General features: G+C 35.3%; 1 protein-coding gene across 3 annotated transcripts in view; it reads right to left on the bottom strand.

Annotated features, from left to right (window-relative positions):
* IQCM (IQ motif containing M) overlaps window positions 1-27,372 on the bottom strand; it is a 363,621-nt gene that overhangs the window by 272,462 nt on the left and 63,787 nt on the right. For all 3 annotated transcript variants that reach the window (XM_076010594.1, XM_012783746.2, XM_076010595.1), the window contains 2 exons: window positions 24,211-24,293; window positions 22,156-22,420 (listed from right to left, as the gene is read on the bottom strand). In XM_076010594.1, the coding sequence (XP_075866709.1) occupies window positions 22,156-22,420; window positions 24,211-24,293 (348 nt within the window). The remainder of the gene's footprint in view (window positions 1-22,155; window positions 22,421-24,210; window positions 24,294-27,372) is intronic.

Genomic DNA, 27,372 nt, shown 5'->3' with positions numbered 1-27,372 from the left:
AGAGAAACAAATAATGACTAATTATGCTAGCATGTTGACAGCACTGATAAAGGTTCAAAGGGTCTACTTGAGTTTCATATATTCCAACAGGAATTTCAGGGTAATTCTGCAAGTGTATGTGTGGAAAGAGGGCCAACCTGCCACAAAATGAGAAAAGCTGATCAAGACAGAACGCTAACATGGCCTACTTTGCTTTCTCAAAGCAATCTAAATCCTAACTTGACAAGGCCACACCAAAAATGTAAAACTGTCTCTATCACACTTTACATTTGCAACTTTCTCTTTAAATGCATGCACAATTAAATGTTTATCAGCAACAGAGAAATCATACAACTTCTTTATTATAAGGGCAAAAGTACACTACTAGAAAGAAATAATGTTATACTATCAAAAAGGGTTTGATTTAACTTGGCTACCTATACTGGACATTCTTACTCTGGATTTACAGTAGCTTCAAAGTACTGAAATTGTATCCGACAGGCTCATGAAAATTAACAAAAATTTCTTAAAATAAATTAATTCTAGTTTGTGTTGAAGTTAAAATTAGTACTTCCAGTGGCATGTTTAGGAGTAAATTGGTTGGAAGAGAGGTAGAAAGAATGGATCACAGAATACATACAAAACTTCATAACTTTCAAAAAAAGGTTGAGAAGTATTAGAATAGACAGTAGGCCAAGGCATCAAACTGTGATCTTACAGAGACTAAAAGGGCCTTCACTCAACTATGTTTCATTTACTTTTTATTTTATTTAGTTCTGAACATATTGCTCTTTGTGTATCAAACATTCTGTCAGATGCCGTGGGGTTAGCAAAAGCTATAAAAAATGTAAAATACATGATCTGAGCCATCAGAATAGCATCTTATATAGAATAAAAATTTACTTTAATAATATTTAGAAAGCAATAATTCAGAATATTCTTGTGAATGTCAAAGAGGAAATGATTACTGTAAAAGAGAAAATTGGACTAATGGTCAACTGTTGAGTAGCTGAGAGAATTCTAAAAAAAAAAAAAGTTATAATGTAAGAGAGAGAATTCAAAAGGTTCAAACATTCTCTAGAACCCTTTCCGTATTTCACAACTCCACACTTACTATTCCCTTTCCTAAGAATACATTTTTCTTATATAAGCACAGAGAGGTACATTTCAAATATATGGTCTTTGTGAAAAATGTAAAAAGTTGGAGCAGGAGTTTCCAATTTTCTAATCTTTTTTGTACACTACCATCACTACAAAAAATTTTGAGCAGATTGCCCTAATATATGTAAAGTTATTTATATTATTATTTCTTATCTTATAAATTATATTCATATTCTACTTTATTAACATATGATGCACATTATAAAACAAGCATAAAATATGTTATAATCAGAAAATATAGAAAAACATAAATAGGAGCTTTTTCCTACACAATCAGGTATAATCTTGCTCAGTCCTTGGAATAAGCACCCTCAATTATGATACCAGTGGATCAGAACAGGAGTTGGCAAACCACAGTCAGGGCCTGATATAGCCCAGCACCTACTTTTGTGAATGAAGTTTTGTTGGTAAATAACCACACCCACAACCACTTGTTTACCTATTACCTATGGCTGCTTCCTCACTGCAGAAGCAAAGGTAAATAACTGAGACCATGTGTCCCACAAAGCCAAAAATATTTACTACCTAACCCTTTACGGAAAAATCTTGCCGACCCTCATAGACTTAAATTTAAGATACTTAACAAGGAAGAGTTCCATAGACAAAGCAATAAGACTAAGCATATGAGATGAAGAGAAAGGAAAAGGCAGAGTCATAAATCTTCTAGGAATGTCAACCAAGTTGTAAAACATGTGTAATAGTTAATTTTATGTGTCAACTTGACTGGACTGAGAGGGTATTTCCAGAAGACAATAATATTTGACTCAGTAGCCTGAACAAAAAAGATCCACCATCACAAATGTAGGTAGCCATCATCCAACCCATTGAGGGCTCAAATACACCAAAAAGGCAGAGGAAAAGCAAATTCTGTCTCTTCTGGAGGTGGAACATTTATCTTCTTCTTCCTCAGACATTGGAGCTCCTGGTTCTTGAACTTTTGGACTCTGACTCTGGAACTTACAAGAGCACACCCCCTGTCCCCCAGCTCTCTGCATTCTCAGGCCTTTGGTCTCAGACTGGGAGTATCCCATTGGCTTCCCTGGTTCTAAGGCCTTCAGACTTAGACTTACACCACTAGCTCCTGGTTCTCCAGCTTGCAGACAGTATATGGTGGGACTTACTGGCCTTCATAATCAGGTGAGCCAATTCTCATAATAAATCAAATAATAACTCTAATAAATAAATCTCATGTGTGTGTGTGTATGTGTCTTATTGGTTCTGTTTTTCTGGAGAACCCTGACTAATATAGGCATAGGAAAGGAATTTCCTACCAGTACAAAACTGTTAGAGTAAGACTGACTATAATATATAGAATATAAAAAGCAGAGCTTGAATATCAGTGAAAAGAAAAAATAAATCAAAAAGCATACAGGACCATAGTTGTGGTGTTATTTTTTAAACTGACGTTTCTTGTAGCATCTCTATCAGAGGGTAACTATCTCTCTCCATTCCAGCATTACTTCAGTTGTCATACCTTTTATATCCATTTCAGCATTTGCCATAAACTTCAAACAGGGGCCAAGGAGATATTTAAGATATCAATGGACCAAAATTATGATTTAACATGAAGAATGAATAGCACAAGATTCTAATTCAATATCTATCACACATACACATGCATATGCATGATTCTAGGATTGGCATCCTTCAGCAAATATCATAATATTCCTTTGGCCATGACAGAGAACTTTTTTTAAATATGCAGTTAAAGATAATTATTGTTATATGGAGAGCTAAGCCCTTCAGTTACCAATAATCTCTGTTTTTTCTTACATTTTATTACACTTAAAGTCAATGCCAAAGATTCTAGCATTTAGTTATTCCCCTATATTAGTTTTGACTTCCCCAACTAGAGAGAACAGAAACAAACAAAAATGTCTTACATATCTTTGTATGCCAATGTCTCTTAGCATGGGCACTTAGTAATATATAGCACTCAATAAATAATTATTGCTTGGTTCCTAGGAAGTTATATACAAAATATGTTGCTATATCTCAAAACTGATTTTCCCATTGCTTTCATCACAAAATAGAATATTCTTTTTTAAAAAGTTTCAAGATTAAGTAGAAAAAGAAGAGGACTAAGACTATGTAAAATCTGATTGGAGTCACAGTTGGTGTGACAAGCTAGCTTTGTGGACTTGAGCATGTCACTGAATCTCCTTTATTTCCTTTTCAGCATAATGATGGGTTAGAATAGCTGACAACTAATATCCCATATATCTCTAAAAGTCTGTGTGACAAAATCACATTTAAGGATATAGAAAATATTTTAAAACCACATTATTCAAGTCAGTCATTGCAAAATGGTATTGGGAGGGCCATATCCAGAAGAAGACATGAATTTGAGGGCAGAGGGTATTCAAGACATGTTAAATCAGAGTGTGCCTAGACATCTGTGCTTTCTCTAGTTTGCCATAGACTCTTTCTTCCCATTGATCACACCAGCTCTTTCACATATTTATGTTATCTGCTGATCTTAGAAGATCATTTGAGTTTGGAACCCATAATTCAAAAGAATTATAATTCTGTTATTTTGATAGCTAAATTACTATCCTGTACCTGAAAAACAAAAGTATATTGTTACTAAACAGACTTTAGAATGCATAATGTGAAGGTGCTAAGCTTCTACCAGTATCCTTGAATTATTTTTCTTTCAGAATGCAATGTAGCACAATAACAAGAACACTGAACACTGGGTTCTGGTCTTGCCTAATAAGACCTGTGACCTTGAGTGGTAATTCACTGAGCCTCTCTGAACTTCTGCTTTTTTATTACTAAAATGGTGGTGGGGTGGTTAGATTAAATTATGTCTAATGTACATTTTATCTCTTCAACTCTGTAATTCTAAGATAACAGGCAATTTTATTGTTTTGACCCTATTTCCTAGAACTTTGTAAAAGCTACAGACCTTTAGAAATAAACAGATTTTTCAAAGCTAAAGGAGAAAAAGACGTAGGGACACAGTAGACTGATAGAAACAAAATGCAGCAATAGATGAGAAAAAGGAGTGCTCATTTCCTGAAATGCATACAGCAGTAAATAAAATAATGGAAAAGCCTTCACTAAAACATGGAGCCAACATGGCCTGAAAATTCTTTTGCAGTAACGTAGAGCTATCTAATGGTAATAACATTATGCTATGATCAAAGAACACTATGTTGTAGTGCTTGCTGGGTCATTTGTTTGTGATTTTAGCTTCTCACTTAACAACACTGAACCTCAACTTCCTCATTTGCTAAGAACAGAATAATGCTTTGAAACTGCAAATGTATATGCATAGAGTTTATGCACGTTACAATAAACACACATTGTTTATATAAGATAATTTTTGTGAGTTCCTTAGTGTTGGAAGAGGCTATCCAACCATGGTCCCTGAACATCCCTGACGATCATATTGGATGTGCCGAGTATGCAAGGTTCTGGCTGCTCTTTGTTCTTTATCAGGCCTTTTCTCAGAGTTGTGTCTGCAGCAAGAAACTTTGAGGAATAAAGTAACATCTCCCTGGGGCAAAGAGTAAGCTTTCACTAAAAGCAACGGATTCCCCAAGCTCATGTCTCTCAGCTGTAACATGAATCTACTATGTACACATAATCTACCTGAGTCCCTCCACGTTGCTCCCAGTGTTCAGCCTGCAAGTTGTGCTGTAACAAAGTCCTTGTCTCTGACACATCCTGATTCTGTGTCTTCTGTCTGTATTCATGAAACTGGCTGACAGCGTTAACTTTTTAGCTTGAAAATAAGGGGAAGTCCCAGAGCCTTCATAGACCCTATGCAAGATGCTTAGTAAATGTATGAATGTTATGTGAATGCAAATTAGGGTATCTCATATGTACTTCATTACCTTTTCTTGGTAGAATAATCATAGTCCTATATTTTAGTCTAGAACCAAGAAGAGAATTTGTGTGATGTTTGTGATCTTCCTTCTTCCTGGCTCTCACAAATTGTCAGCTATTAGGTAATTCACTATACTACCATCAACATCCCACCCTGCCAAGCACTCAACATTACTCATGACAAATGCCAAGACCTCATCACCTTTCTACTTTATTCTCACACAGAATTTTTCTCACATTCAAAGCTAGAATCTTACACCCTCACTACTAAGATTCTTCTAATCCTGAGCTAATCTCAGATCTGTCACACAATTGTAAAGCAAATTATTGTGATGCTCTTTAGCACTAAAATCTAAAATATATTCTCTTTGTGGAAACTTTACAAGTTATGCTTCTATGCCTTAATTGCACTTGAAATTGTTACAGAAAACAGAGCTGAAATTGCTTAGGATCATAGACAGGAACTTGGAGATTTAAGTGCTACCTCTATTATATTTTGTAAGAATGTAAATATAATTGCAGGTGCTTAGAAAAAAAAAAGACAAGTACGCCAATAAAAATCTTACATGCTGAACACCAGGAAAGCAATAACACTTCTATTATCAACCATTTTATGTGATAATTGCCTTTTGAGAAATAGAGATAGGAATATTATCACTAACAGAAAGGCTTTAAAGAAATGCAAATTCCTGATTAGGATCATTTTCCAGTGAGGTAAACAGCTATTTGTACACAATTATTTCTTTGTCTCTTTTCTCACCAGCTCTTAGCTTTCCTTACATTTCATACCATTATTTGTTTTAGGTAATATATCTCAAACTCCTTGACACACATTCTCACCTTGCATTGAGAGTCATATTTTTCCCATGCCTAAAACTAAGTCTACATGAAAGGACAAAGGATGCTCTCCAAACCATTATATGTTATTTTTCCTCAAATGGATTTGGCATCCTTTTAATCATTTATTTACATAAACTTGCCAATGGTATTAACAGCCAGACAGAACAGGAATCTGACTCATTTGTAGCCAATCACAAAGTTCTAGGCTGTAAAGTTGACCAGTTTTGTGATTCATTGGAGAATCAGAAATGAAGGTGAAACAGAGGATAGAACCTCGTCCCACTGCTAATTAAGATGCTTCTGCTGAAAATCCTACTTCCCAGTATATTGGATGCCAAAACCATTTGTCACAGTTGTTCCCTAGCAGTTTATTAAGTAGTTAAGGTTTTATTAACTTTTTAAAGCCACAAGATACACTAATCTCTAAAACCACATAATACTTGGGCACCAATGTAGCTTGAACACAGTCACATAAAACTAGAACATTACTTTTCAGATAAATGGTAGGTAAATGTATTAGTAGACTAAGCATTAGATTTTCTTCCAAGTATAATGTTTAAATAGGATCTGTTGACTAAAGGGAAGTCAAGGAAGACAGCACATGCAACACGCTTATATTTCCAAGAAAATTGTATTTTTATAAAAGCATTTTGTAGCTGTTTTACCTGATATAGAATCATATGCTTTTCTGTATGAGCATATATACTCCCATGAGTCTTTCAACAAGTCATCAATTATATGTCAAGTATTTGATAGTTTACATTGTGTTTTCACATACAAATCTCATTTGGTCCTTTCAGCAATACAATCGGCAGTTATTTTTACCATCACAATTTAACAAAATAGAAAACTAAGGATCCAATATATTAAATAATTTGGCCAGGATACTGCAGCAAGAGAACCAGACCTCAATGTTTGATCTTTGTCCCTAAATCACAAAGTCTTTCCAAGCAGGTGAAGAGAATTTACTAAGTGTGGCACTTTTAATTCAACTCCCATTATTAATGGATGAGCAAACCATCATCATTCTGGACTATGTTCATAGCTTGGATGCACAAATGCAAGGTCTTCTTGTTACTCATCCTCTACTCTACAGTCACAGAAGCCATTCCTGTAAGCAGTGCAAATATTTTCTCCTGGAAGGAATGTTTATTTCAGGACTACAAACACAGGAACAAATCTACAAGGATGTGAAATTCACTCCATGTTCAAGAAAATAAACCACATAATTAAGGCATAATTACATTTAGAAAGTATTTTGGCCAACCACAAAAGAGTGCAATCTCTTATAACTATGAAAATCAACTTTGAGAGTAACATTCCTTTTTTAAAGGGAAGAATGATCCAAATATAATGATCTGGACCATTAAAATTTCTGTAGGAAATAAATGACTAAGAAAGTCATACATTCATTTGTTTTTATTGTTGATGCCATAAAACTCTTTCTAAATGTAATTATGCCTATAAGTAAATAAAAATCAGTTGCAAAAGGCAGATCTGAGAAAATTGTGGTTCCAGGTATTGTTTGTTTCTTAAACAAGGCAAAAGCACTGTGTAAAAATTAAAATCAGGCTTCACTTAAAAGCCTGGTAAAGAAATGCCTTCGGCAGTATAAACCCAAGGCCTACTATTAGGTCCTAGAATTCTAAACATATAATGTCTTTCCTAAGTTCTAACTACTCACAGAACAATTTTATATAAGAAACTATTTAAGAACACCAAGACAACCTTTATAGTCATTTTGGGCAATACATCATTTTTGGTCCAGCAAAGTAATCATGCCCTCATCTTTTTTACAGAAACAGTCAATCCATTCCTTTATTCTTGCTGCTTCTCTCATTCATGGAAACCATCTGTGCTCCCATTAATAAATGTGGTATGGTTAGAAAGGACTCTCCAGGTAGATATAGAAACAGTTACCATTTTTACAATAAAAAAGAAAACAAAGTGATTGTCAAAGCTCATCCCAAAGCTAATATTCTAACCTTTAAAATATATGTATAACACTAGTTCTCTAGTTTTACTAGCAAAAACGTATTTGTTTCCTGGGATTTCTTGAGCTCTCTAATCCGTAGCACAATATCGCCCTCAGATGTCATTTATTTTTCTGGTACAGTTTCTGAAATGCAGCTGGTCTTTGTGGCTTTAGTCAGACAAGAATGTGGAGGCAGCCATAGTAGACTATTTCACTACTGACCGGTACAAGTAATCAGTGCTGAATTACCTAGCTATCACCACCCTGATATTCTTTGTCTTCATCCACAGGATACCTTTTTGAGGACCTTCTACAAACAACACTGCCACTTGGGGACATGTTAGGAAGAACCAGGAAAGCATTCAATTGCTATAGGACATAACCGACGATGGGAAGTTTTCATTTATTATTTAAGAATAATGTTGGGCACTTTAAATGCCATCTTTCTTCTGAAAGCTCATAGTTCTTTATGAAAATAAAATAGCCTTCCAAAGCAGCTAGCGTTTTATGAGGCAAACTGAGATGCTTAGAAGAAAAGCAACTTGCTCAAAGTTATACAATATTTTAGGAAAAGACAAAGTATCATTTCCTAATCCCATCAAGAAAGAGGATATATCACACTGCATGAGTTGAAAGAGTGCAAGCTTTAGATTTAGACAGACTGAATTTAGATTCAAATCCTGGTTCTGACATTTGCTACTGGTGACATCTTGGGAACATGTGTCTCCAAGCCTGAGTTCTTATCCATAAAATACAACTAATAATATGTATATCTTGCAAGATATGGATAATAGTACCTGATAAGTAGTAGATGCTCAACATATGCTAATTATTTTTTTAGCTATTTTGTCCTATTCTCTATTAATTGGCTATCAATAAATCAATGGAAGCATTTTTAAGTTTTTGTTTTTGGTTTTTTTTTTTTGAGACAGAGTCTTACTTTGTTGCCCAGGCTAGAGTGAGTGCCATGGAGTCAGCCTGGCTCACAGCAACCTCAAATTCCTGGGCTCAAGCAATCCTACTGCCTCAGCCTCCTGAGTAGCTGGGACTACAGGCATGTGCCACCATGCCCAGCTAATTTTTTCTATATATATTAGTAGGCCAATTAATTTCTTTCTATTTATAGTAGAGACAGGGTCTCGCTCTTGCTCAGGCTGGTTTTGAACTCCTGACCTTGAGCAATTCGCCCGCCTTGGCCTCCCAGAGTGCTAGGATTACAGGCGTGAGCCACAGCATTTTTAGATTTTAAAACCAAAAATCAGTTTGTAGAAATATCAATATATTTACAAACTTTCATGGAGAAATATAAAAGCAAGGATCATTTATTTACAGAGCTATAGCCAGATATTTCAGTCTATTTTTGAATGCTGCTTAAAGGTCTCACTTAATGGTTGAATATAGTTGGAAGCCAGGAACTTTGGTAGAAACTGCATCAACTCAATCACATCAGAAGTACTTATTAGCACCTATTAAACATGTAATGATAACACATTATACATCTTCATGAATGTCTCCACAGTGACTACATGAAATACTTTTGTTGATCCATCTTCACTAAGTATAGTCAGGATATTCATTGGACTTCTGGAACAGTAAAAAAAAAAATCAAGTGTCTCTAAAATAATGTTTTGATTCATTAAGTGCAATGGGATCAAAACCAGAAGGATTTGGCAGTGGGCTTGTTCCCCTGGTTCTCAGGCTGCTTCAGAGCAGTGCCAGCTCAGAGAAGGGATGATCAATGTCTCACATTCCACACTTCAGGCACTAATATATCCTTGGCTCCAGGTTTCCCAGTGTTTAGAGGGAATGCCAGAACACACATGCTGTGATAGAATCATTTTGGAAGCATTCATGCAGGCCAGAGAAATGAATAACTACCTTGGGCACTGAATAGCTCAGGCAACAGCTGTTTTACACCGGACAGTGATTAGGATCCATCTCTTTATTCTGTTCAGTAACTAACATACTGTCAATGTTCACTATACACCCACAACCACACACACATACACACACACATATATACACACACACACAGTCTTCTTAAGGTGTTACTTAGGGATTACACCCTGTAATAGAAGGATCCCCTCAATGATACATGGATATTGATCAGTTGGAAAAACCACCTTGCTTGCTTAAACCTGGCTGGCAATTTACACTTACACTCACACTCCCTTCATTCCATTATTCAATGAGCATTTATAGAATATCTTTCAGGTTCTCAATGAGCCCACCCTGTTATTTAGCCACTGGGGATACAAATACAAACAACATAGATAAGGTCCCTGCCCTTGAAAGGTTAACTTTCTTAGTACCCAGGCAAACCAATTTGACTGAAGGTGTTCTTGAATCTACAAATATGAGAAGTACCTAACACCTCTCCAAAATGGTAAAAAGAACATGGTCTCACTCATTTTGGAAGATTGTTGTTGTCTCATGAAGCTAATTCCCAAGAGTACTCTACCCTTAGAGTAGAATGCTATGAAGGTTATTTTATTTTTCAAATATTTGGCCTGAAAAATAACTTACACTGGTATATTCTGGTACAAATTAACTGCCTGGGTCAAGACACAAACAAGTGGCCTTGTCAGGAGGAAAGGGTAAGAAGTTTATACAGATCCTTGCTACCAAGGCTTGCCAATAGTAATGGAAACTAGCAAAATAACCAATATTAACTAGTTGGTGATAAGATTGTCTTCTACTGAACTACTAAAACAAAAGATAAAAATACAGAGGTTAAAAGGTGTGTCTGTATAAATGCAAGAATATTTTTGCTCAATACAAGATCCTGCTTTTTCCTATTAGATTCCCTTCCTCACAAAAGGAAGACTTGTTTGGGGTTGTCTGTCACACATCACCATCTCCTCCAAAACCACTCTTGCCTATAAACTCTGCTGAAAGTTTGTGCCTGAATGGCTATATTGGTACCTTATCACTACCACTCCTGTCCTGACTGTGACTTTGGGATCACTGGCCCAACCTAGGCCTATCATTTCCCTCTCTAAGAAATAGAAGCACTTCTCTGTTTGAATGTTTGTGCCTCCCCCAAAATTTATGTTTGTGCCTCCCCAAAAATATAACCTCTAAGGTGACATCATTAAGAGGTGGGGCTTTTGGAGGGTGATTAGCACATAAGGACTCTGCCCTCATGAAAGGTATTAGTGCCCTTATAAAAGAGGCCTAACAGAGTTTGTTCACCCCTTCTGCCATGTGAGAACACAGAAAAGACATCATCTGTGAGGAACTGGCCCTCACCAGATATTGAACCTGCTGGTGTCCTGATCTTGGACTTTCCAGCCCTCAGGAACTGTGAGAAATAAATTTCTGTTATTTATAAATTACTCAGTCTATAGTATTTTGCTATAGCAGATTGAATGGAGTAAGATAAACACAAAGAAAATGAGGCAGTTAGATGTGTGGAATGAAGCTTAAAGATCATGTTGACTTTAAGACTCAAGGTGACTATGCTGGTTTGTATGTAAAATGAGAAGAAGAGACTGAAAAAAGTAGAGGAAAGCAGTCACACCAAGAGAAGATGAGATGAGAGACCACGCAGTCCTCAAAAGACTGAGAGGGCGCCTCAGTTCCTGGTAGATGTTCAGATATTATGAAACTCAGTTGTATTTTATTAATATGTTCCCATTCTTTATATTTAGCATGACTGCAACTTAAAATAAGTTCCCTTTACTTGAGCTGGTCTGAATGAGTCTCTGTCCTATGCATCCCACAAACATATAAGGACAAATGCAGTTGCTAATTCCAAAATTTACTCAGGATGATCTACCCTCATCACCTTCCCTCCATACTGGCAGCAAAGTTTTTTCCTGTATTCACTTAGAAACATTTATTGAATCTCTTTCAGACTGAAGTACAGGTTATAAAAAGCTCAAGGAACAATTCACATCCATGTTTGTAGCTTAGCCTCCTTCACTACCAACCCTGCTACTTGATGAGCTCAATTTGAAACATCATATTCTCTAATCACCACCTCCCCATTTTTAGGTTATTCTCCATCATCAGCACTTTTTTACCCCGACCAGGACTTGAAATTCCTTAATTCTATCACACGTTTACTCTTTCTTGCCACCTTCACACCTTAGCCAGCTTAAATTCCAAAGTCAATCCCTATGATCACTTACTCTTATAGACTGCTAACTCCATTGCCCTCCTCTCATTTTGTCATCTTCATTTGAGAAAACACAAAACCCTAGTTGAATCTAAGTCTCTCTGCTTACCTTGTGGGTTTTATACCCTGCATGATTGGTGTGATGGGAGAAAACAACATGATTGGTATCATCTAACATTCATTAACACTAACTCAAGTGGACGTTAATCATACTCCATTCCTCAGTCCATTCACTCTCCCCTCTCTATTTCATATTTTCTCTCTTCAAACCTAAGACTTCCCCTTGTCCTCACTTTCCACTGATATCTTTGTTTCCTCTTTCACTGAGAAACCAGAAGCAATCACAAGAGACCTTCCAAAGCTCCTCACCTGACAGCATCTGTCCCCATACACACTGTGTGCCCTCTCATTACTACAGATGAAAATAATCTACATTCCTATCTAAGGCCACCCCTTTACTACTACAAAAGTTCTCATCCAATCTCACCTTCTTATAGATATTGCTCCAACAATTCTCCCCTTTTCTTCCTTCCTAGTGAATTTTTTTCTCTCTCTTGTTTCTATGAGTATAAAAATATGCTATCATTTCTCATATCTTAAATAAGAAAAAAAATGCTCTCTCTTGATCTCACCTCCCCCAATTTCTGTGTTCCCCCTTTATAACTCCTTAAAATAGTTTTCTGTATTTGTCTAACTTCTCTCCCCCATTCTCTTTTCAGCTGACCACTCTAAATTAGCAAGTGTTGAGGTCACTACTGACCTTCACGTTGCTAAGTTCAGTATCAATTTTAAGACCTCATCTTACTTGATTAACAAGCAGAATTTGGCACAGGAGATGACTACTCTCTGTTCCTTGAAATACTCTCTTCACTCAGTTACCAACACATCTCAGTCTCCTGACTTTTTTTTTTCTTTCTAGCTTGCTGCTCCTTCTCAAGCTCTATGCTAGTTTCTCCTCCTTTCCCTAATATTTGAATACTCTAAGTCTTCTTTCTTGAATTTCTCTAGCTCACTCCTATGACTATATCATACAGCCTCATGGCATTTAATATCATGTTTAAACTGAGGTATCCCAGAGTTATATCTGAGCCTGGTCCTCTCCCATGAACTTCAAACCCAGATATCCAAATTTCTATTCAATATCTCTACCTAGATGTCTAACAAACATGTCATATTTTATATAGTAGTGCCCCTTTATCTGAGGAGGGTGCTTTCCAGGACCCCTAGCGGATGCCTGATAGTACCTAACCCTATATGTACTATGTTTTTTCCTGCATATACATACCCATGATAAAGTTTAATTTATAAATTAAGCACAATAAGAAATTAACAACAATAATAAAATAGAACAATTATAACAATATGCCAACATCACTACTCTTGTACTTTGGGGCCATTATTAAGTAAAATAAGGGTTACTTTAACACAAGCATAGCAATACTGCAAGAATCAGATAATTAGACAGCTATTGAGTAATTAAATGGGTGGGGAGCATCTAGAGCACAGCTACACGGGAACAAAGGGATGATTCACATCCTGGTGGGACAAAGCAGGATGGGGCAAGGTGTCATCACACTATTCAGAAAGGCAAGCAATTTAAACCCGATATATTGTTTATTTCTGGAATTTTCTATTTAGTATTTTTTGGACCACAGTTGACCTCGGAAGGCAAAACCACAGGTAAGGGGGGACTATTGTATGTCTAAAGCTGAACTACTGATCATAGTCATAAAATCTTTTCTTCCCATAGATTTCCCCATCTTGGTAAATGGCAACTCCATCCACAGTAGCTCACGAAAAAAGCTTAAATTCATCTTCCTCTCACATCCAGTAACCAATTGATCAGCAAATCCTGTGAGTTATTCCTGAAGGGGAGAAGGGCTAGAAATGGAGTTAATAATTGATCATGCCTATATGATGAAGCATCCATAAAAATTCCTGAACTATGTGGTCTGGAGAGTTTCTCAGTTGGCAAACACATCACAGACCAGGAGGAGGAGGCACTTCAACTTCAGAGAGACAGCAGCTCCTGTACTCAGGACCCTTCCAGACCTCACTCTATCTATCTCTTCAGCTGGCTGTTCATCTGTATCCTTAATTAACCAGTAAACATAAATAAAGCATTTCTCTGAGTGGGCTATGAGGTGTCCTAGCAAATTAATCACAGTGAGTTGCAGGCAGTGGGAACTCCAATTTATAGCTGTTCAGTCAGAAATTCTGGAGGCTCACTCTTGGGACTAGCATATGAAGTAGGGAGCAGTCTTGAGAACTAACCCCTCAATTTGTGGAATCTGATGCTACCTCCAGGTAGAGAGTGTAAAAACTGAATTGCATTAGAGGACACCCAGCTGGTGCCTGCTGGAGAGGAGACCAGCTTGCTTAGTGGGGAGAAATCCCCACACATTTTGGTGACCAGAAATCACAGAAGTATTCTGTGGTCAATAGAGAACAAAAGAAACACATTTTGTTTTTTCCTTTATATCTCAGAGCCCCATTTCAAAATTAGTAAAAAGATAAATCTATTAATTTAGCCTCTGCTTATTTCTTTTTTATAAACATGTATCAATCTCAGCACAGTATTATCCCAGAAAGACAACTAAGATCTTAATAAGAATTTCAGCTTCAAATATTTAAAGTTAACTTTGCTTAATTTACTAATTAGCATTTAACTAGATTTGTGACTGGAAAAGGTTAAAGTAATACAAATGTTAATGACTGGGGTTGACCAACTTCAACACAGTAGGGCAAAAATAATTATACATCCCTTGGCTATGTTTAAATCACTGAGAGAAGGGAAGTGTTCTGTGGTGTAGACTTTTTTTAATGTCTCAAAGTGCCTAACATTGCCAGGAGGAAATTTATGTGCCATTCAGTAAAAAATCTGATTACCTTAATAATCAGCTTATGACTGTTCCTTTCCCAAACCTTCCAAAAGGTATGTAAACCTCAGATTTAGGCAAATCCCCAGTGCCTGCAAATAGTTAATAACATAGTGGCCTCTAACAATAAAAATTTATATCACTGGGGAACACGTTTATTTATTTATACACTTTCCCTTCGTTCACAGATACAGGAGAGAAGAGGGTATGGCTAGACAGAGAGGGAGAGAGGTTCATGGCTTTGGTTAGTGAGAGTAAGAGACTTTCCTTCCTGCAACTAGAAGGGTGAGTTTAATTCTGGAAGAGGATTGACAAGCCATGGAACTACTTAGTCATAGAGTCATACTCTCTCATCAGCTTTCTCTGTAATAAAATGAATATTTTCATCTCTATTTGCTCAGTTCTTGTGTCTTTCTTCTCAATTCAATTGGCTACAAACTCAGAAGGGAAGAAGTGGTATTATTTATTATAACCCCTATTCTTAGCCCCTCCCGAAACCCTTGCAATATCTATATTCTTTAAGTTAGAGAGAAGAAAAGTAATTTCTGCCAAACTGAAAGTTCTATGAGTACAAGGACCATGGTACACAATATCTAGTTGAAGTAGGAGTATAATATAGATGCTTAATAAATATATAAATGAAGAAATGAAACTTGAAACAATTAGTATATTTGATCACACTTTTGTACTTCTTCTGACCAGGAAAAATATTTTAGGAAAATGATCTAGAATTGAAACCTAGTTTTCTATGTCCATTATAAGAAATTATCAGAAACTTGGTAACTTAAAACAACAAAAACTTTTCTTACAGTTCTGGAGTCCAGTAGCCAAAATCAAGATGCTGGAAGGGCTGTTCTCCTTCAGTGGCTCTAAAAGGAAAATCCATTTCTTGCCTCTTCCAGGCCTGGTGGCTGCCAGCAATCCTTAGTTTATGGTTATGTCACATCAATCCTGCCTCCATGGTGAGTTTGTGTTCTTTTCTTATACATTTCTGTAATCTCCCTCTCTCTCTTTTATAAGGATACTTGTGGTGGTATTTAGAGACCACCTGGATAATCCAGAATAATCTTCCCACCCCAAGATCCTTAACTTAATCATATCTACAAAGACCCTTTTTTCCAAGAAACATTTACAGGTTCTATGAATTATAATTTGATATCTTTGGGTGGCTATTATTTGGTCTACTACATACAACTTAAGTGAATTTTTTCCTAGAATGATTGAATGAAAGAAAGGTGTTTCCATCAGACCTCCAGTGACAACCACCAGAAAGCCAAATTAGCTCAAGCAAACAGAAGAAGCTAGCAAATGAAAAAGCTGGGATTTGAACCTAGTTAAACTTCCATGTTCTGAATCACGAAATTGTACTCCCTTCTCAAAGGGGGAATTCACTGATTCACATAAAGCGGAAAGTTTAACTAAAGTTTATCTTTAGCAATACTTGATAGAGAGATTTAACAATGTCATCAGGATTTGATTTCTCTCCATTATTCAGCTCTTTCTTCCATGTTGACTTTATACCAGAATTTTACCCTGTGTCTTCTGGTGAACTCCAACTTCTTATCATCCTTGCTGATTTGAGCCCACTCAACCCATCATTGTGGCCCAGAGAATAAGCTAATCTCATTGACTTTGCCTGACCACCTGCTTGAAGCTAAGGGCTGAGTTAACAGTCCTACACGAACTGCACAGACTCAAAACTCAAAAGTGGAAGAGTGTTTCTCCAAATAAAATTGTAATGTTGTTACCGGAGCTGAGTTTAAAGAATAATGAGAAGTCAAGAACAACAAATATTCACTGAGGAAGGTTTTCACTACAAATAGGAAATGATTTCTAGAAAGCTACTTCTTCAGAAGAGTTGGTACTATTTGCTCCTACATAAAGCTCATAAAATGAGCCTGGCCTACTATAATACATTTGACTAACCCCTTCACTATTCTCTGCCTATGTTCTTGTCAAGCACAAAACACAGAACATATGTACTTAGAAAACCTCTGCAAGTCACCACACTATCCTAAGATTTCTGTTATCCCCTAAGTTGCCCCCAGGCCAATAATATCAAGAGTTAGTAGAAGGTAGATGGCAAAAAGAATGCCTTTCAATTGTCTCTTAATACTTTTAATGTTTTAATATTGTGCATATTTAAGATATTATTAATATCCTAAAAGTTAGGAAATTAGAAGCAATAAGTCTCCTGTATAACTCTGAGTCCCCATCCTGCACCTTTCTGTTTCAGAGCTTATTGGGTCAGTGGAGAAACAGAAAAGCATAAAGAAGAAAAGACCATGTCCAAGACATTTGTCATTCAGATACATAATTCTATTCATTTGCTAATTTTAGTAATTCTGTTTAGGTTCTTTCTGAAAGAATGTGGGCAAGCAAAAGAAAATTCTTGACAAGAAATGACAAAAAAATATAGCAATCTAAATCAGGAAGAAACTAAGAAAAGCAGAAGTAGTTGCAAAATTCTCTGTGTGATGGTCTCTCAAGAGATTATTCCAAATTTATTCCCTCATTTAGAAATTCCAAAATAAGTCTGTTTTTATGCATAAAGAATAGTATGTTTCAAGTTCCAAAGCTTCAAAAATCAAATTATTTTGTGATACCAAAATCAATATAATTTCCCACCTCACTGAAAAAAATCTTATTTCCACTTTTCTTATAAATTGTTATGGATACCAGTCTTAAATTCTTCCCAGTAATTGTGTGGGCATTAGTAAAAAAGTAGTAAAATGTTTGTTACTATCATATGTACAGTTGGTCCTCTGTATCTGCAGGTTCCACATCCACAGATTTAACTAACTGTGGATTGAAAATATTTTAAAAAATAATAAAAAAATAGCAATACAACAAAAAAATTTAAAATACAGCATAACAACTATTTATACATCATTTAAACTGCATTAGGTATTATAAATAATCTAGAGGTGATTTAAAGTATATGTAAGGATGTGTATAAGTTATATGCAAATACTGCATCATATTATATAAGGGACTTGGAGCATCTGCAGATTTGGGTATCTGTGGGGATCCTGGAACCAAAACCCTGAAGATACCTAGGAGTGACCATATACTTAAAATCATTAAAATATAAAATAGAAGGTTTTATAAACATTGTGGATCAAAAACCATTTGGTAAATTGTCACCACTGTAGGCAAAGGAATAAGCATAGCACAAAGTCATTTTTCCTCATAGGTTTCTCCAGGGCTTTCAGCTACATAGTCATTTTAAAGCATTATTATAATTCATTCCGTCCTTCATTTTATAAATAAAGGAAAAGATTTGTGATTGGGAGACCAAAGAACACATAGACTCACACACACATGCACACACCCCATACACTCATACACATACTTTCAGACAGCCATACACACACACACATCCGTCACAAAGACACACAACCATGTCAAACAAAAACACACACATACACATTTCTAACTCTTTCCAGACTGGTGAAGGGACAATCCACTGAACCATAAACATATGTGCTTGATATGAATATCATAAAATCTAGTTGAGTTTAATTAAAACCTATTTTCAAATTTAAATAATTCAAAATTAGACCTTAATATTTATATTCCTAAGAGAATACATACATACTATATATTATATGGTACTATGTAAATAATACTATATATTTTAGGAATATTATATATTATAACTATAAAGATGTAATATATGTTATAAAAATTGATTTTACATGAGACTTCTAATTTCTGATATTTAATAATTTTAATAATCTAGTAATTTAAATTTTAATACATCTAACAATCAAGATTTGTACATTGTTGGCAGAATGACAATAAAAACTGGTTAAGCAGTATTGTAGAATATCTATATACTCAAAGAGAAAATCATTTTATATTTTTCCTGATTTTGCTCTATCAAAAATAATATGGGCAGGTATTATAGGCAAGTACAAGAAAAATATTTACTAAAGATACTTGATACTATAATTGCTACAGTGTATTTTTAAAGTTGATATCCTTGGATCAAAATCAAGGAATGTTTGGTCTGTTCTCACATAAGATATTCAGTTTATGGAAGATAATGCAACTGAATTTGTCAGGGCTGTCTGATCAGAGACTACATACACTACACACATAGGATATACTTTTCTTTCTAATCTCACAAACTTTAATCAAGTTCTGGAATTAATGCCACTGATATCTTAGATCATGCTTCCATTCACCCTGAAGCGAATATTGGGAATATGTTTAAAAAATAGATCCAAGGTACAGACTTAATATACGCTTTTTGAGATAAGAACTTTGAGAAATGAATTGCAATTTTAATTCAAATATAAACTCTAAGATCAGCATTTCACAGCTATCTGGTGAGGCACATGCAAAGCTGCCTAGTAAAATGGCTCTGACCTCAACAGAGCCTATAATGGGATTTTCAGGAGGACAAGTGTCCTCCTTATGCACTTGATAAAACCTTCACTCCCCTCTCACATCCCCAAATCCCAACATCCTCAGCCTCATGATTATAAACTGCTGAAGCAGTACCCTCGATGAACCTATCATTAGAAAAGATTGCCTGTATTCTCCAAGCGACCTTCAGAACCATTCTCAGTCTCCCTTACTGCTTACCTCAAACTCCAAACACCCATAATTGTTCATCCTTCTTTGAACCACCTCTCAAACTCTTCACTGTGCCCTAAGAAACCAAATACCTTCCCTCTACTAAATTGATATTCTCACTCTGTTCTGTACATGGTCCTCCAATCTTCTTGTTCTAGCATCCTCTTTTCCTAAGGAAATAGCTGTTTCAGCAACTGTCTCAAAGGTTTAGCTATTCTTTTCTTCCACCCTTCACATACTTTAGGACTTTAGGTAAAGTCAATTTCTTTCCTGATCCTCATTACACTTCCCAACCATTTCTCATCTAGCTGAAAAAAGAAAATGGTCTTTTATTTTTTTCACAGCAAATAATCTTTTCATTTTCACATTCTCCCAGATAATGATTAATTTTCTCTTCTCTTTGCTCCTCAAAACTCCAATACTTCCAGTTCCAATTCATCCTCAAGTGAAGACCTCACATCTAACTTCGTTGAAAAAAATGAAAAAAATCCCATCACCTACTCTACCGATCCACCTGCATCTGATCCCATGCCTCTGCCTTCTTCCTGGGACAACAGAGGAGCTGTCCTTGCTCCTATCTAAGGCATTGCTCTTTCTTGATTAAAATATGAGTAACATATTCCGCACTCCTCTGATTTCCATCCTAGCTGTTCATTTTTATTTCCTTTGCTAGATACTCCTCATCTTGCCCTACAAATGTTGGAAATCCCCAGGGCTCAGTTCTTGGGTATTTTTTCTCCAATATTATATTCACTCCCTAGATAACCATATCTAAGTCTCTGACTATAAATAAAACCTATACCTGTGCTGTCCAATATGGTGGCCACTCACCTAATGTATTAATAGCCATTGAGCATTTGAAATGTGGCTAGTTCAATTTGAGGGGTGTTGTAAGTAAAATAAATGCCAGATTTTAAAGACTTACTATAAAAAATGTAAAATATCTCAATAATTTTTATATTGACTATTGAAATAACATTTTGGATATATTAGGTCAAATAAATGTATTATTGAAATTAATTTACCTGTTTCTTTATACTTTTTAAAAGTGGCTACTGAAAAATTTTCAATTATGACATTTGTGGCTCATACTGTGTTTCGATTGGACAATACTGACCTAGCTATACATTAATAGCTCCAACCTTTCCCATGAGTCCACACTTACATAACTACCTATTTGACATTTCAATTTGGATGTCTAACAGTCTCCTCAAACTTATTGTGTCCAAATCCCAACTCTTGGCTTCTGCCCATTCGAAACTGCATCTCTCCCTTTCCCCCATCTCAGAAGGTAGCAATTATCATTTTCCAGTTCATCAGGACTAAAGCTTAAGAGTCATCTTTGATTCTCTTTTTCTCATACCCCACACCAATATGTAATCTCCAAGAAAGAAATATAAATTTTTTTCAAACTTTTCAGATCAAAGCACCCTTCATTAGTCAAGGTGACTGAATCACTCAGGGCTAGTGTTCTGAAGAGCACACTTTAAGAAATGCTGATGTAACACCCTCCTCCACACTTCATGCTTCCCTGTTCCCCTAGTTTGGGACCTTCCATCACTTCCCCGGAAAGCCTCCTCACTTATCTCTCCAACAGAATTATCTCTGCAGTCTCTCCTGACAGTTTTATTTTCTTGACAGAATGATCTGGTCATACCTTACCTCTTCCCTATCAACAGCTTTAAAATCACCACTGGCTTTTCATTATACATATGTTCAAAGCCTAGACCTATGATTACATTCTCTTCAAAATCTAGCCCCATCCATCTTCCCAACTTCATTTCCTACCACATCTCTCCTTTCCATATCATGCTCTTTCATTCTTCAGAGCTTTAATACATTTTTCTCCCACTGCTCAAAATGGCCTCTCCTGTTTCTACCCTACATCTAAACAAACTTCTCCTTAACACCCATTTCTAACGCCATCTCTTCTGAAATATTTTCATTCTGACACTTTGGTTGGTCACTCCCCCATGTTTCCATAATGCTTTGCACTTACCTCTGTTATAGCAATTGTCACATTGTATGATAAGAAATTACCCTGCGTTTATCCCTACCATTACTCTCTGAGTCTTTTAAATTATTTTTCTCCATCTCTTAATATAGTGTCTGGCACAAAGCAGGTGCTCCTCGTTGAATTGAAACAATACCAATGAGTGAATAAACAAATAAACATCTTTAGAAATAACAAGAGGCAAAAATTAAGATGAATCCATGAAAGCTATACTAGAAATGTGTTTTAAGAAGTCATTTATTCAATCCATTAGTCTCAAGAAAAAAATATCTCTTTGCTTAAATAGACCTCTAGTTTCCACCTTACCAAGTTTCTGATAGAGAATAAACCTTGACTATAATTTGTTTGCAGGGGAAATTCTATAGCTGCCAAAAATCTTTTTAGAGTTTTAGGGAAACACATTCACAAATAGGTTACCTACCCTACCTACCCTGATAAACAACAGAATAAACCCATCACTCCTTTAGTAACTATGAAATAAACAGTCTCTGAGGATTTGTACTCCAAAGAATATCACTGCTGGAAGACATAACTAATCAGTTTTATTCCTCTAAATTTCTCTTTCCCATTAGAATGTTCTCTTCTCAGTTCCTACTGGGCCCCAGAATTAGTGACTCTATTAATCGTGCTTCCTTACCTTTCATTGTAAAATGAAATTTAAAGTTCAGAGTATTGTCAGAGCAAGAAAATTCCATTATAAGCATATAAGAAGCAAACAGTTTTGCCTGTTGGTTGCTGGATTTCTTCACCCAAAACTTACCTTTTATAATTTGCTCTACAGGTTCATATTTTTCTTTTGTACTAAAAAGGGGTGGCTCCTTGAAACAAGTTCGCCGTGAGGGCTCCTCAAAACGGCCACCTTTAGAAAGCTCCTTGGGGAAACAAATACTTTTGAGTGCTGCCCGATGTTCTTGGACCACATCAAGTGTTTCCTTTTTTTTAATTCCCAAAGGTATGTACTTGGCCAATTTTGGTTTTTGGTGTTTATTTTTAAAAACATTTATAGAAGGACCTGGAATTTTATTCTATGAATAAAACAAAAATAAATTTTAAGAAAATTTAAGTTTAGCATTCATTATTTAAGTTATATAATAAATTTTATTAATAAGTTAATAGAATTATATCTCTACTGAATACACTTTACAAAGTACCTTACTGTATACATTTACTCTAAAGCACATGATAGTAGTCATATAAATCAGGTGTTATTCTATGTAGTTTTCCAAAAGCCCTCTTCGCAAGCATGACGATTATATTCTACTTCCAAAAAAATGTAAATTTTAAAATAGTAACTTTCTCCTCAAATGTGATATTTTTAAATACAAGTTTAAAGTCCATTTTAAAATATGAGTTTTCAAATAGACACAAGAGAATTTAATTATTTTCAACCATTTAGAAGAACTTTCCAAAGTCCATAAATGCTAACAACCCCAAACCTCTTTCTTTATTGAAATAAATGAATATACATGGAGGTAGACTCTCAAGAAAGACATATTGATGATAGGATATATATTTTATATCCTTTCAATCACATAACTGATTCTTAATTTTGACCATCTTGAACAATAGAAAAATAATATAGCTCCAGGTCTTTGTCAAGTAATTATTCAAACAATTGTCTGATAGATACAACTATAGCTCCCCCCTCTACTCCCCACCAAAAAAGGTTTAGAACAATTCAAGTTGTTGCCAATTCAAACTGTTGCCAACTCAGGAGGTCTATAAGGAGGTTTTAGTATGCTAGTATTATGTTTTCCCATGCAACCTGAGATGGCTGTTATTGTAAGATAAAATTATAAAAACAGGTCAAGTTTCTAAGGCGCATCTATCTAACTCTGAAGACTGTTAAGCTTTCTTCCCATATGTCTAATAGTGAAATCAATATAATTGAAAATAACTTTAAATTTGTTAAAGAAAAAGATTAAACAATGTTAACAATGTCGATTATAAGATTAAAACTACCTATGGCCAGTCTTGGCATAGAGAGCCATTCAAAAAAAAAAAAGAAGTAAAATTAGAATCCTCATCTCCCTCATATAAGAAACACTGAAAACTACCTAAAATATTTATTTAAAATTTTGTAGAAACATTTTTTAAGTATTCAAAAGGGGAATAGGATCATGTGGCACACAGTAAACCAGCCTAAGGTCCCCTCCTCTCATCTGTCTTCCCAAAGGCCCATTTGTCACTATAGTTGCCCCTTCCCTAAATGTCCTTCCTCCCCTGGACATGCTCTCCTCTAAAAGGTCACCCTGTGCTGACCCTCCTCTGTCTCTGTGTCATCACTTTCCCTTTCACCTCTTCTTCTCACCTCCAAAATCTATGCCATTCAGCAAATATTTATTGAGCCAGGCATGGTTCTTGTTGCTGGAGATGCAACATCCAAAAAAGTCTCTGCCCGCAAGGAGCTGTCAGACTAACAAACAAACAGTTCTAATGCAAAGTGATCTGGAAGAAGAGACAGGTAAGTGTGTCATGCTAAGGGCATAGAAGAGACACATCTCACAGTCTATTTTCTAGTTTAGCTTTGTCTAAATAGTATTTACAGGGATATTTATTATAATTAATCAAAATAAAAGATTAAAAGTACTATTAAATGTACAAATTAAAAATAGATAATATGCATAACTGAAAAAATCTTATTTTTAAATGCCACATGAAATCAATTTTTATAACATAATGAGGATTTCATTTTCTCTTGTGTTCAGAACCTATCCCATACCAGGGTATGAAATCCTTTGGAATAACAATAATAGTATACAAAAATAGTCATTACTTATCTGAAAAACATGTTAGATAAATGCAAAGTATTAACCTCATTTGTTTTCTCATAATGTTGTGCAATGAGAGTTTTTGCTTCTTGAAAAAAATCTTGCTTGGTGATCTCTAATGTAGGACCTAAAATAGAAACAGAGAACATTTTAATTTTTTTTAAGTAGTTAATGTACTTTCTCAACCAAAATGGTGGAACTATGAAATGTAAATTTGGGGGCAGTTATAAATCTTGCAGAACATATAAAAAGTGAATTTCATAAGTGGACATTGTAAGAGGATGAGAAACAAGTTAACAGAGCAATCCCCTAACATAATAATTTGTTTTTTAAAAAGAAAAATCAGCTTGTAATGGTCTGAGTAATAAAATAAGTTACTTTAAATTATTAAAGTCCACTGAAATCGAAGAAAATACACAAAATTGAAATATCCTTCAATTCTGAAAGTTCTTTTAATGTCATTATATAGAAGACACAACAATATGTTTGGGGCACAAAAGTTATTTTAAAAATTGTATTTTCTGTCTGTACTTTATGACTAGTGCATGAGGATGTATATTTCTTCAAAAATATTTACAACTTGTAGATAAAATTATAACTGCAAAATAAAATGCTTCAATATATTTACTAAATAGAAATAACATTAAAATAAAAAATATACACACCTACTGATGGGTAACATTATAATGATAACTTCTATCTCATTTCTAATTTTCTAAGTTTTTTCATTTCTTTTAACCAAGGCTATATATAGAATTCTAGATCATGTAGACTACACCATTCTCATTTAGTCTTGTCTAAGATTTCCTCCTTATATATTACCTTTATTATTAGCTGATCCTTAGTGCATAACTGTTTCTTGGCCTCCTCTTCTTAACCTGGACTCAGCAAAATTTAAATATATTACATATTCAAATCAGTGTTTCAGTCTAGCTGGTGGGTTCCCTGTTTCTATAACTCTAACTCCTTTAGTACTCTTAGAATCAAGGCTTTCTCTCTCTTTTCTTCACCCACTCAAATTTTAAACTATTAAAAACTCCATGCAAATCAAAACAATGAGATACCACCACACTCACCATAATGGCTAAAATTAAAAAAACTGATAATATCAAATGTTGGTGAGACTATGGAGCTACTGGAATGCTCAAGTATTGCTGATAGATAATTAATTTGTAAAAAGTATGGCAATTTATTTTTTTCTATGTTTTTATTTTTAAAAAATTTTTATTTGTAATTATTATGAGTACATAATAGTTGTATTTTCATAGGGTACACGTGATGTTTTGAAGAATGAAAAATTCTTATAAAATTAAATATATACCTATTTTGCAACCCAGCAATTCCATTCCTAGGTATTTATCAGAGAGAATTAAAACATATGTTTATAAAAAACTTGTACAATAATGTTTATAGTAGCTTTATTCATAATAGTGCCAAATTGGAAACAGCCCAGATATGTGTCACCAAGGGAATGGACAAACTGTGGTCTCCTTATACAATTAAATACTACTTAGCAAGAAAAAAGAACCATGAGGAACGGCGGTGAGCATTGTGGAGGGGAGGGGCATACCTCTAACCCTTGGTAGGGAGAGGCAAAGATATAAAATGTAACCAAAAAAAGAAAAAAGAATCAAACTACTGACACGTACTATACCTTGGATAAATCTCAAAAACGTTATGCCAAGTTAAAGCAGCCTTATACGAAAAAGCACATACTGTGTGGTTTCACATATATGGGGTTCTAGAGCAAACATTACTAATCTATAGTAGAAAAAAACAAACAGAATAGTGATTCTTCTGTCAGGGATATCATGGATTGAGATGAGACATGAAAGAAATTTCTGGGGTGATAGTAATGTTACATATCTTGATAGGAATTTAGATTACACAGGCATTTGTAATTATTATAACTCAATGAATGTGCACCTAAGATTTCTACATTTTACTATATATGTATTTTACATCAAAAAAGAAAGACTATAAACAAATATTGAATTCTAACTAATGATATGCATGTTGGTTGAAGGATGGATATGTGACAAATCAAGCACAGTAAAATATTAATGGTAAGAACTAGGTGATGGGTGTACATGTGTTGATTTTAAATTCTTTGAAGTTTGTTTTATGTTTGAAAATTTCATAATAAAGTATTGAGGGCAAAACTCTCTCTTCATTCCTCCACAAAATATCTCCTTGCTTTTCACCAGGTAAATTCATAGGGGAAGCCAATTCATATAAATTTCCCAATTCAAAGCCATAGGAGACACTATACTCACATGAGAGAGACAAGAGTTCCTAAATTAGAACTGTCTATTTCATCAAATTTCAAGTATAATCTAATTCTGCTTTGAGGCAGCCTCTAGCTAGAGCGTTTACTTCCTGGAGGAAAGGCAGCCAGCTTTTCCCAGGTGTGACTCTCCACAACTTGCCCTCTTTTTCCACTTCTCATGACAATTCTTTCTCCTTTAATTCCCTTACTCTAACTAGTCAAATCTCCCTTGCAATTACTTTAGTTACAATTACTTATAATTACAATATCGTTGTGTGTCATGCATATGACAAGCAATAAATTATAATAATTAAAATATGATATGGTTAAGTCACTGGTTTTGTTGAAAATGTAGATTTGTAAAAACGATCACATCTTCATTTCAGGTAAAACCTTAGAGATGACCCAGTCTTCATTTACAGGTAAAGCTCTGAGACGCAGAGGGCCTGAGTGCCTTCTGAAGTTACACGGCTGTGCTGTGGCTACACACAGCCACTGCTCTCCTAAGTTGCTTACTGCTTTTTCTACACATCTGCTGCTTTTCCTCATGCCATCTACTCCCTATGAGCACTGAAGATTCCTCTGAGATTTGGCTGGTGACCCTGGTGAAATACTCACATTTTACTGACACTTGCATTTTGAGCCAGCACTTTTGCACCCTTGTTTTCATTTAATGTGCTGATGCAGCTGTTCTCATCTTTCCCTTTGTAACTAAAAATTAGCCTTTGACAAAGAAGTTAAATTCCCAAGGTGGCATTTTCTTCCTAGCTGGGCTTTTTGTTGATCAGCATGCCTGATTTCCCCTGCCCACAAATGCCACCTGTCACCTGTGAACAGTGGAGAAGCTAATGTGCACTATGTCAACCCTAATGACCTTCTTGGGGCCAGCAAGCAGATTCTGACTCATAGAGGTACTGCCATGGCACACCCATACAGT

This window comes from Microcebus murinus, chromosome 15 (assembly GCF_040939455.1).
Source record: "Microcebus murinus isolate Inina chromosome 15, M.murinus_Inina_mat1.0, whole genome shotgun sequence".
NCBI lineage: Eukaryota > Metazoa > Chordata > Mammalia > Primates > Cheirogaleidae > Microcebus > Microcebus murinus.
This window is presented reverse-complemented; position numbering and strand designations above follow the sequence as displayed.